The sequence below is a fragment of the Hippichthys cyanospilos genome, chromosome 8 (assembly GCF_059441005.1).
Source record: "Hippichthys cyanospilos isolate Australia breed blue-spotted pipefish chromosome 8, RoL_Hcya_1.0, whole genome shotgun sequence".
Taxonomy (NCBI): domain Eukaryota; kingdom Metazoa; phylum Chordata; class Actinopteri; order Syngnathiformes; family Syngnathidae; genus Hippichthys; species Hippichthys cyanospilos.
In genome coordinates, this window is record NC_142376.1 from 7,245,410 (window position 1) to 7,257,758 (window position 12,349).

Here is a 12,349-nt window from a genome sequence, read left to right on the forward strand (position 1 = left end):
CTGCAAACGGCTTAGTACTGGCTTCCTCCAAGGCTGAACGAGTCCAAGAGCGCAGGTGAGCACCTGAGTGCGAACAAGTGCGACGACAAAGTGGCAAGGAAGGCGTAGAGACAGAAAGCGGGCGAAGACAAGAGATGCAAAATGGACAGCGAAGAACCAGAAGCAGACAGGACAGGACAGCGAGGCCCCCGCTAAGTAGCTTTCTCCTGCTATTGGTTTCAGTGACTGCTCAAAAATATTCTCCCCATTCCCCCTCGCTCTTCCTCTCTCGCTGGCTGGCTGGCACACGGCCCCCCCTGCACCCCCTCCATGGCGTGAAAGATAAAGCGGACGGGCCCAACTGTGTGGCTGGCCCTTGTTCACAGCAGTGGCCTTTTGAAGCCAATTTTCCAGCTCACGGAGCAGAGAAAGACGAAGAGAGACGGGCTGTGGCGATGGAGGCACTCGGAGGAGAGTCGAGGGATGATGGGATGGGCGGGGAAGGGATATGGGGGGCTGCTTTGGGAGTGGGGTGGGAATGGAAAGTGGTGGGAAGGTGAACTATGGTTAGATTAAGAAACTAACCAATGGTCAAAACCAACTAATATCAGATTCTGATAACATTAAGCACCAATATAACGGTGGGAAAAAAAATTCAACACAATTTCCATTCTTCTTTATCCTCCATGCATGTCAAGGTTTAGAAAAAAAAAAGGATTGACACTTTATTTTTAGAGGCAGCTTGTTGAGTCAACTCTGCAAGCACTAGTGATACTGTGTCACCAAACTCCAAAATCGAGTTCTTACGTTTGCCTTTTTTGAAGTTGCATTTTGACAGCCACCCTGTACGATCAAATAAGAGCACGGAGCTCGTGCTCAGCATCATAACTTGATATTGATTAGTAAACCTTTGTCCAATCATCTCCCAGAAGAGAGCAACATCATCAAAATTCAGCATAATTATTGGTTTAGACATGCAAAAGTGTCATGTCCTCCAGCATGCAGCTTAGGTCCGAAGAGGTCAAAGCAAAGACCTCTTCTTATCCTTCGTGCATGGTTGAAATAAAATTCTCTTCGGGCACTCCGGCTTCCTCCCTCACTTCAAAAACATGTATGGCAGGTGTATTGGACATACTAAATTATCCCAAGGTGCGATTAGGTGTGTGAATGGTTATTTGTCCCTGTATGCCCCGCAATTGGCTGGCAACCAGTTCAGGGGGTGCCACACCTCCTGCCCGAAGTCAGCTGGGATAGACACCAGCAAGCCTTTGACCCTTGTGATGATAACCGGCTATAGAAAATGAATGGATGGAGTCACATACAGAAGCATACATCATCTGCAAGTGGAAATGTTTTTGCGGTTCTTTTAACTTCTCGTGTACCCATATCCAAAGGTGAACAGCATCTCTTAAGAAGAAAAAAATTTGTCTGTGTTCACTCCCACAATGGCGCAAACGTCCCTTTCTAGCTATGCCCATCTAATCACACCTCAATTGATTCAATTCAATTTCATTTATAGAAAACTTCAGTTGACTTTTCTCCATTTTGTTTTTCTTTTGTCATGTCAAACTTGAAATTGGCTGGCAGTTTCTCTTTTTTAAATGGTTGACATTAAGAGAGTTAAGAGTCTTTTAAAATAGGTGTCTTTTGAAAAATGTTCTTTCTCCTGCCTGAATTTGAGGCAAGTAAAGATATGTTACATTGCTAATTCACCTTCTTTGGTAAAGTGTTCTTTCAGTGTTGGATGAAGAAAATACTTTCGCCTTCCTCCTCGGTCCCAACTAATTGTTTGCATTTAAGGTGGATCGTCCTTTTAACGGTGTTTCTTGTTGCGCCTCCACGCAGAGCAGCACCAAAGTAAATAGTAATTAAAAACGGCAAATAGAGATCAAACAAGTACGTGGAAAATGTGCGGGGGGGATAAAAGTACATACACATTCACACATCGAGAAGAAAACATTCATCTGTTGTTTACATTTCATTAGGAATGATGTAGAGTGTGTGTCTGTGTGTGTGTGTGTGTCTTGGTAGGACTGCTGTTGCGAGGCGTGAAGGATCATTAAAAACATTAGCAGCTGCTTAAGGAAACTCTTCTCAGCATTTATTCAATATCCTTGATAACTTGATATGCAGGTGACTGTCATCCCAGTCAAGTTTGTTTCCCCCATTGCTATTAGCCAGATTAGAATTGCCATTTTTCTAACAAATTAACACATAACGTGAGGAAAACGTTAACAAAGGATAACTTTAAAAAAAAAGTAAAAAAAAGAACAATCTTTGCAGTTTTCTTTGTGACGTTAAACATATCCTAAAGGACAAATGCTCAAATAACAGTTGGATTTTGTGTGTGTAGTTCAAGTGATTGTTGTTATAAAAAAAAAAATGTTTTATTTACTATACAGTATGTCAGATTAGTTTTGAGTTACTGACGAAAATAAGAATTATTGAGATATCCAAATTGGGCAGCTGAAATTCAAATAGGAATCGAAGCGTTTGAAAATAAGTGATTAATAGATGATGTACACAATAGAAAGATTAGTGTGCCAAAGCTTTAAACGCGTTTTGTTAAAAACTGGGGATTTCAACTTGGCAACATTCAAACTGCTGATTCTTCGTTAATTTTTTAGCGAACTAGACGTCTATTTTTTAGCGAATTACAATTTAGCAATACCTCAAGCTTCATTTTCAAAGACTGATTTTGTGAAAACACATCACATATTTTTGTTATTTATGTAATTTAATCGGGTTATAATTCCGTTATCTGATTTTTACTTTGCCAAATATCAGTGGGGGCAATTAAACTTTGTTAACTTTCCATGTTTACTGCATGTGTACTTTTTTTAGCGGCGAGGGGAGAAGGAGTATGAATAAAGACCACATAGAGGGAGCAATCAGACTTTTACAAATGCCGAGAGGCTGGCTAGAAAATGGGTTTAACGCGGTAGATAGCGCGGCGGACAAAAGGGGAACATATGCACAAACTGGGAGCGATTCAAGTCGCTAACGTAAACTGCTTGCTCCATTTCACGCCGCGCATCTGAGAAAAAAAAAAACCTGACAACAAACGCTTTCATTAGATGCAGAAGAGTGTTGCTGTGTTCTTAAAGGAGGGATACACTGCGAAGAGGTGAAGGCGTGTGATAAACACGCACACAAAAAAAAAAACACAAGTATGAAGAGGCGACTAGCAGCATCTGCTTTTGATGATTTCAATATTCATGTGTCGATTGGTAACGCTCGTTCTCGCTTTTGCCTCCATGAGGTGAATATTTAAGAGTGTGCGGTGCCGCGTTAAGCCCCCCGATGGTAATTTAGGTTCTTTCATGTGTTTTTTTTTTTTTTTTTGGGCTCAGGGCCAACTGGCTGATGGGGAGGGGTCTTGCCAGAGGCCGGGAGAGGATGCTGCGTGTGGGCGTCGCGCTTCACGCCGCAGCGCCGACTTAGCCACCGCTTCTGCATATTCAACGAGGGCGTGCGCGGAGGTGCGATGAGGCGCCACCCTATAGGTGAAGAACAACCCGACGCCCACGCACCACACAACTGCACGCCAAAATGTTGTGTTAGTGTGACAAAATAAAAAAATCCCAGCAGCACTAAAAGGAAACAACACATTTGTTTTGTTGGAGGATACGGGACGCAGACAGCATTGACACCACTGAATGCATCTTCCCTTGTAATGGTCAACATAGATATAAAAAGTCTGCACACCCCTATTCAAATGGCAAGATTTTTAGTGATGACAACAAGATATACCATTCCAAAATCTTTTTCATCATTCATATGATGTTTAATCTTTTCTAAAGGGGAATCAAAAACATAAGCAACTGAGACAATGTGGTTGCACAAGTGTGCACACACTGTGACTGTGTTCTCAATTAACTACTAACAAACAAACCTACATACATCCATTAATAAATCAATAAATACTTACCTTACCTTACCTTACCTTACCTTACCTACCCATCCATCCATCCCTCCCTCCCCGAGTGAATCTGGTACTTTTGTACCATTATTTCCTTGCAAAAAACTTGCAAAAAAGGATGCTGTACGTGTTTTTTCATTTATTTTTTTCATTGGTTTCCACTCAGCAAGTAAGTTAGCTGAGTTGCCCTGTGTGCCAAGTTTTTGCCATTTGTTTTAATTATTATTTACTTTTTAAATGATTTATTGTTGCTATTTTTAATTATCAAACATTGAAGCCTTGCTTATATATGACTTGTTTTAAAAAAAAGGTGCAATAAATACATTCTTGACCAAACATGATGAATAATTGTGATTAATAATCGCGATTCCAGCTAATGTCAAGAGTTTTCACCTTGAGCCCTTCTGATGGTGTGCATCCAAGCAGGACCAGGTTGTTCCCGTGAGTATTTTGGGAGTTCCAGGGCCACAGCTCCTGGTCACAACTGCTGGCCCTCCACCACAACAGCGCCACATCCTCTAGCCAGCTCAGTGCCATGCCTTGGTTAAGGCGATGCGCCCATCCTGTCACCTCCACGCTGGTTACCTTGGGCCAGAACAAACACAAAAACATTTTCATATTTCTTCATTTGCTGCTAACAATAAAGTGAAGTTGTGTAGAGAACAGGCTGCCAGCTACAGCAGTCATGTCCAAACTGCGGCCCAGGGGCCATTTTCAAGCCACTATTCACATTTGAGTGGTCCGCATAATTAAATGAAGTTTACTTTGAAATTGCTTGCAATGTTATTTAAAAAGTAATAAAATAGATTGATTTTAGGTAGCGTTAAAATGTGTGGAAAAAAAAATCCTAATTCACCTTTAACTCATTCAGTGCCATGGATGAGAATTCTTGTCTTTTAAAATAGTAATAACAATAGTAAAATTCTCGTCAAATATATATATTTTTTATGGACAGGAGTTAACTAATGCTTATCTAATACAATATATAGTATAAGCCAATTGAGCACTGTAGTGGTAACTGTGACTATTGAACGGCAGTGTTTCCACACTTATAACACAAGTATATCTACATGCAATTCAAAGCAAGGAATGGAACGCAATCTTTATTATGATATCACCAATATTTACATAGCTATAGCACAAAATATTCTGTTGGGCTTGAAATGCGAGTAAAAATGCTAAAAATACTAGCCCTCAAGAGGTTTCCTCTTCCAATAACGCTTGGCACTGAAATAGTCCACAAAGCCTTGACACTTTTTTTAATACACTATGTAGACAATGTGTAATTGTTTGCTCCATTTATTTGATTTTTATCTTGATTATAAGTAAAACAAAACAAAAAAATATGACCCTTATGTTTTTCCTGTATGTGGCTCTCTGAGGAAACATGTTTGGACACCTCTGTTCCACAGAATGGTCTTAAAATAAAGCAGTGTTTCCCAAAAGGGGGTACAGTATCCCTGGGGGCACTATAAAAACACTTCAGCGGTTATGTGATAGTTTCTGCGAATTTGATCAAATCCTTTGTGATGCCTTGATGGGAACTGTACATTTTTCTTTTCAAGGTAAGAGAAAATGAATTGTAACATCATGCAACTTATTGCTAAAACAATAAAAGAAAATTTGAGCTGGCAAAATAACTTGAATCGATAAAACTGATGAATCGATCAGCCCTAGTAAGCATGCAGCCATGTTAGACATTGCTTGCAACATGCGCACGCCCCTTCTACAGTAGAGACACACATTGCCCTGGTCCAGTGGGCTAAGCTGGAAGGGAATTGAGGGAGGGTGGGTGAGGGCTAAACTAATCCGGCCCGGCAGAGAAGTGCTTTCTGATTATTGCTGACCAGCAAAGGCTAGAAAATATAAAAAATATATATATCTAGGAGATGAGAGGGCGTGTGCGCAGGGTAGATATAGCGTGTGTTATTATGAACCCAACGATTCCCCTCCCCGCCAATTTTTCCAATCTGTCAGTGATCTCCCATTCAGCTATTTTTTGCAACACTTTGTTCCCTTTATCATCTGCTGAGCTGCCATCATTTTCATTCAGCCCCACACACATGGACCACTGAAACTCAGATCATACCCTAAACTACATGAAAATATTTTTTTAATAAAAAAAAAAAAATGTCGGTTCACGCAATGCCTTTTTTGACATCCTGCTTCTGATTTCACAAGTGACTGCTTTTCTCTTTGACCTGAAACCTCTCATTGATCTGAAAAATTCAATTTATTCCGCTTTTCTTTGCCCATCTCTCTCCACTGTGCGTGTGTGTGTGTGTGTGTGTGTGTGTGTGTGCTTATCTTTTTGATGTGTCCTTTTAATTCACTCAAACAAGCTTCAGTACACTTGCTTTAAACTAATTGTCTCCTTCAGTCCTTTTCTTATGTGTCCTGGCTCGCGGATACAAACAAAGGTTATATAGTGTATTTATGAACAAGTATTGGCATCTAAACTATCCCTATAAAACATGTCTTCTCATTCTTTGTATGCTGTGCGTAGCTAGTGAGGAGATCTTTGATGATTGCAAAGTTAGATGTTTATGAGTAGATGCGAGCTTGTGAGTGTAGATAAATGTGCCCCAGCAACCAAAAGTGCCAGGAGAGCTCATTATCGTGCAATGTTCAGATGCTTCCACAAAAATATGCACTCAACAAAAAAAATTAGCCGGACGGAACAAAAGATGGCATTAATAATGAAAGTTGAAAAATAAATGGAAGGCAAGAGAATGAGCGAATGATGGTAGTCATTTTTGCTGCTGCCTCAGGTGTAAAAAAACATTTATATGAATTATATTGTAATTTGTTTACCCCCCTTTTCAAACAGTTCATGGGTGTCAAAGAATTTTTTTTGTTAAAATATATAAAAGATTAATTAAAGTCCAAATTAAAATTTTGCTTGAAAAACCCCCTGTCAAATTATGAATTATGAATTCTTAGTCAAAAACACACCATTTAATTGTACAGTAGATTTCAAAACTCAAATTATAGTTAAAAAAAAGATCATAGCTTGAATTAAAACTTCAAGTGCAAAATTCTAATTCAAAAAATAAAGTTTAATATAAAAACTCATGTCCTTGAGTTCCAATTCAAATTCAAATTCAATTATACATATATAATTTCATAACTCAAATTCAATTTTTTTTTAGCTATTGCACCACTCCACACGTTTCTAGACATGTTAACAGGGAGAGTAAATACAAGCGAATACATTGAAATAAAACACTGAAATCCTGATTAGAAACTCAAATTGAGTCATTCTAATACAAATTAAAATTCCAAATTCGACCGTATTTTCCGCACTATAAGGCGCACCCTCAATTGATGACTTTTTCAATCACAATATAGTTATACTCAAATTAGTAACAATAATAACTCAAATAATAACTCTTAACCAAATCTGTTATATTTGTGCCACTGGTCACTACTCCTACTTACTGCGCAGCCAATCTCAAGTATTGTTTTGTTACTATGGTGACCGGGGAAATAGGTAGGGTGTTTCGACGAGGAAAAAGTGAGATCGTAAAAACAGCACTTCATCACCAGTGAGCCAAATAACATTTGTCAATCAATTTGCATGAGGATCCATGCATGTAGCAGTGCATGCGTTGGACATCTTGGCGAGCGCATCTTTTCAAACTTGTACACGTGACACTGGCCTACCTTGATTGTGGAGGGTGACAGCTTGTCTGCATCCCTGCCAGCCTTTGGGGAAAAGTCCTGGATCTTTTTGTTAAGAAAGATGGCAGCTACTTGGCTCTGCTTGGGGAAGGACAGCAGAAAGAGCCGGTCGCCCAACACCGCTGACCAAAGAACACAAAAAAGACACTTTGCTCAGCACTACTTGTTTGCAAAATCATGTAGCTGTGTACATTGTAAGGAGAAAAGTAATAGGATACGAGTTTTATCATGGTAAGGGGTTGTAGAGTGCACATTCATTTAAAAAAAAAATGGTAAGGGACTAATGACAAACAAATAGAATGAAACAGTTGCGCATCATTGATTGAATGCTTCGATTCAATCAATGTGCGGCTCCTTCTAGTGTGCCGGCCTTGGCCACCGGGGGCAGTATAATAGAGGCATAAAACAAAGATGAAGAGTCGCCGCCACTATTTTCAGTGACTGACTAAAATGCACTGATATTGTGTTTATTTTTAAAGGGTTATTGAACTATAGCTATTAATGCTATTTGTTGTCTAGTCTATGGCGTTTTTCACTGTGTTAGCATTAAATCAGCAAGGCCCCAAATTTTTATACCCATAATCAGTATGTCATTTCGTTGCCACTGCTAGGTTCCCATTCAAATTCTGGCTATCCTTCCTCTTTTTCCCACTCTTTGCTCCCTGCATTCTACTCTCTCCGCCTACTTTCTCCTTTTTCGTTCCGCTCAGCAAGCTCCGAGGCTTTTTATGTTTTTTCTTTTTTTTTGTGTTACTTTGCGTTGAAAACGCACTCAATCCTGTTCCACTCTTCAGGAGCCGCATGGAAACACTGATTAGCAATTAGCACACCCACCACCACCCTACCTAAACACCCCCACGCTCCTTCAAATTAATCTGTTTATGAAAGCAATTAAATGGTAGAGAGGGGGGTGGGCTGGGGGGGGGGGGGGGGGGGGGGCTGTAACACATGTCTCTCAGATATGCTGCTTTGAGTTGAATGAGTAAGGCTGCACCCCGAGATTTGGAAATCTAACCCGCAATTAACCACGCTGCATGTGTGTGCGTGTGTATTTATATATATACACGAGGGGCGCCGCTATGATTACACTTCAAATGAATTTCAAATTAATATGCAAATATTTCAAAAAAAGAGGGGCGGGGGCTTGAAAACGCAGAGGCGCGAACGACGTAAACCAGGTCAGACGCCATCCGACTGTCCCTATATGCCCATATTTAGGATTATGGAGCATTTGTGCACTCAAAATGGCCTCCGGGTTTAAACATACAGTCATGAGTGGAGCGATGGCTTTTCTACACGACGGTTAATGCAGTATGCTAAGCATCTTTGTGATAGATTAAAGGCAAATCAAGTTAAATGCAGTTTAGTATTGATCTCGACGGGTGTCTATAAACGGGATTAGGATTAATCCCATTGGTTCCCAAATGAAGGAGAGGATATGAGAGCAGGCTGCGCAGCCAATGTGGAGCCAGGTGGCTGATTTGGTATTAGGAGTCCAGACGGACACGATTAACACACACACATAAACACTGCCGGCAAGTACACAAGGTAGCCCAAGAAGAACAATGGCAAGAACCAACATGTGTTTACACACTTGCATAAACAATAATTGTCCTTGTCATGTTCCATGTACCGGCATTTTTTTTCCAAAACTGACTTTATTCCAGCAATATTGCGATGTTGTTCAGATTAAGGTACAAGTTTAATGAAATCAATTCTTTTAAGATGTCATTTCTTGCCATAAAAATCTAGCTTTATTCTCATATAGTGTAACATTTCTCCTCCCAAAGTGAATTTATTCTATTGAATAGCTTTTCTCAGAAAATAAAACCACACCAAAAAAACAAAAAAAAACCCAAAAAACTTAATACACGCAAACTTTCTTTTCGGAAAAATATCCAATGTATTGATCAGTGTTTTTTTTTTTTAATTATTACGTTTCCTCTAAAAATATGACATTATTCTTGGTATCTTTTTGTCCTCTCATTAAAACAAAAAGGTTTTTTTAAATCAAATTTTTCCTCTAAAAAATAAAATTTATTATATTTTTAAAATAAAATGATACTTTTTTTCTTGAAAAATTGTTTATTTTAACTTTTAATCAAAAAATGTTTTTGTGAAAAACATTTTTTGTGGAAAAATATCTTGAACCCCTTCCTCTAAAATATGACTCTTATTTCTCTTTTGTTTCAATAAAAAACAATGTTTTTAAAAAATGTAATGACATTTTTTTCCTCTAAAAAAATAAAACTTTACATTTTTTCTTCATAAAATTAGTCTTTTTTCCTTGAAAAATAGTTTACATTTTTTAAATTAAAAAAAATGCCACTTAATTTTAACTGTACAGCTTTTTCCTTAAAAACGTTGATTTATTATCATCTAATATTTTCCTTTTGAAAAATAAAAAGTTATGCTTTTTCCCCCTCTAAAAAACATATGCTTAATCTCATAACCAAAACCAAACCTTAAATTCTGCAAGGCACATTCATTCACAAATGAAGACGAGGACACAAGAGCAGACCAGAAAATGGGACCAGGTGGCAGACTTGGTATTTAGCATCCAGACTGATACCGCGTGTGCACACACACAAGCACGCACACACACACGCACGCATGTAAGAAAAGCATCCATGTTTGCAAAAATCAACATATGCCAAAATACTCACGCATATGATAAATGCACACACTCACAAGCGTAAACAAACTTTACACAAGTTCATGCATGCACACATGCACAGACGCACGCACATGCACAAACGCACACACACGCACACAGTGGAAGGCACATCCCCGCTAAATCCATTTAATTCCATCTCTTGAGCGGCGTGTTGACATAAGAGGCCAATGGGCTTAGCCAAAGCACATTTAAAACACCAGTAAATGAAACCGGCTATGAAAAATCACTTAAGGACGCTTAATCGCTGAGCACACGGGCGGCTCGTCGGCCAAAAAGGACGCCGCTAATGCTTTGATGGCGCAAACATATGTAATCTAGCCCTCGGTATGATGCAACGGAAATACGGCCGCAGAGAACGCGGACAAAGTTTAAGAAAGGAGAATAATCCGGCATTGTTACGCCACGGAGGCATAAAAGGGGACCTGGCTGGAACAGAGTAGCTCTTCCGAACAAGTCTGGCGTTTAGTTTAATCCCTGCGCCGCAAAAACGGGATTATGGTCCGCATTCGCATGCTAAAAAGGTTTGTAGCTATTGCACGTTAAACAAAAAGGGCAGCTGGCAAATGGTGAATTGAATAAAGATACAAAGAGAGCGGGAACATTGAAATCTCCAATTTGTTTGAATTAAAAAAAAAATTATTCAGGCCAAAGGAAAATGGCGAATCTCAAATCTGTTTTTACCTTTTCTTTTTTTTACTGGCAAAATGTTACATAATTCTTTCTAGAAAAAAATATGGCTTTAGTCATTCTAACCACACATGGGTTAAAAAAAATAAGCATAAAATGTATGGTTATGCAGATCAACTGAACTTCCATCCTTTCAATGAGAAACATGATTTTAATTCATGAATGTTCCAACATGATATAGACTTTACGGAACCAAAGTTTGTAACGAGGTGCCACTTTACCATATTAGAAGCTCCCCTCTGAGCTGCTATCAGTTGTTCTTTGCAGAGGATAAAGAATATATAACTGTGAGTATTTATTTATTATTTGCCAACATGGAAAGCTGCCGTGTGAATTCAGATGTTTATTGCTCAAACAGATGCTAATTGTTGGCCCGTGTTCTCATTGTGCTTTCCACATTATGTTAGTGTTAAGATGCTATTATTATTTTTTTTTATAAACAACATGTATTCTCTTGGAATGAAGTTTAGTTTGACAGTACACTTCAACCTGCGAGATTGCAAAAAAAGAATAAAATTGAAGGCTTGAAAAACTTCTGTTTGGTCACTTGTTTGTCAAGGCACCACTGTAATGACTTTTTCGCCTGTAAAAAAATCTCAATTAATTCAAATGTCTTTTTTTTCCTGGAACGTATAAACATTTTTGATTACGTATTCTCAAAAGGTTTTTTATTTAAAATGGCTTTATTATTATATAATTTTATTTCTCAAAACAATGACTTTCTCTTCATGCTACGCTCTTTTTTGTAAACAATTCAGCTTGTTTTCTTATAATAAAACTTTTCTTGAAAAAAATGAGTGGATGTATAAAAACAAAACAACAATCCTCATATTGTGACTGTTTTTACACCATGCATTTGAATGATACACACACAACTACTGTATAAACTGTGTATCTTAATTGCACATTGCAAGTGTTCTCCAGAATATTCCTCCTCTGATTACCTAAGCAGGCTAATTTAACCAGTGACAGATGTGAGGAGAGCTTCTAACAGGCTACACACCCACACAATCCCCATCATCAAACCCCCCCAAAGTTGCCCGCCCTCGCTCGTACAACCATTACGCTAATAATTAGCGCCTTGGAGGCTTTGAATGGCGCACAGCGGGAGGCGGCTAGCCGTCTGCGTACCTGTGGGCCCCGAGTGTGCGTACTGTAGATGTGTGTTGTGCGGGTTTCTTTAAAGCGGGTGAACATGCGGAAAACAGTTGTTGGTCTTTGTAAAAGAACGCTTTCATTCCGTATGTAATGCGAGTGTATGCGCGCGTGTGCGAGCGCACGAGTGGGCCTTTATCGACTGTCTCGAGACCAAGCAGGGAGGCCATGTTATGAACAAATAATTGATACAGAAAGAAAGAAATAATTAGCAGATTTGGGCCATCGTTTATTCTCTGCTGAGC

The 12,349-nt window shown here is 39.0% G+C and overlaps 1 protein-coding gene across 5 annotated transcripts in view; it reads right to left on the bottom strand.

Annotated features, from left to right (window-relative positions):
* Positions 1 to 12,349, bottom strand: part of wdpcp (WD repeat containing planar cell polarity effector) — a 97,558-nt gene that overhangs the window by 30,871 nt on the left and 54,338 nt on the right. For all 5 annotated transcript variants that reach the window (XR_015866341.1, XR_015866339.1, XM_088420871.1 and 2 more), the window contains 2 exons: positions 7,568 to 7,707; positions 4,295 to 4,486 (listed from right to left, as the gene is read on the bottom strand). Coding sequence is in view for 3 of the 5 variants with exons in the window: in XM_088420871.1 (XP_088276997.1) it covers positions 4,295 to 4,486; positions 7,568 to 7,707 (332 nt within the window). In the remaining 2 variants the exon portion in view is untranslated. The remainder of the gene's footprint in view (positions 1 to 4,294; positions 4,487 to 7,567; positions 7,708 to 12,349) is intronic.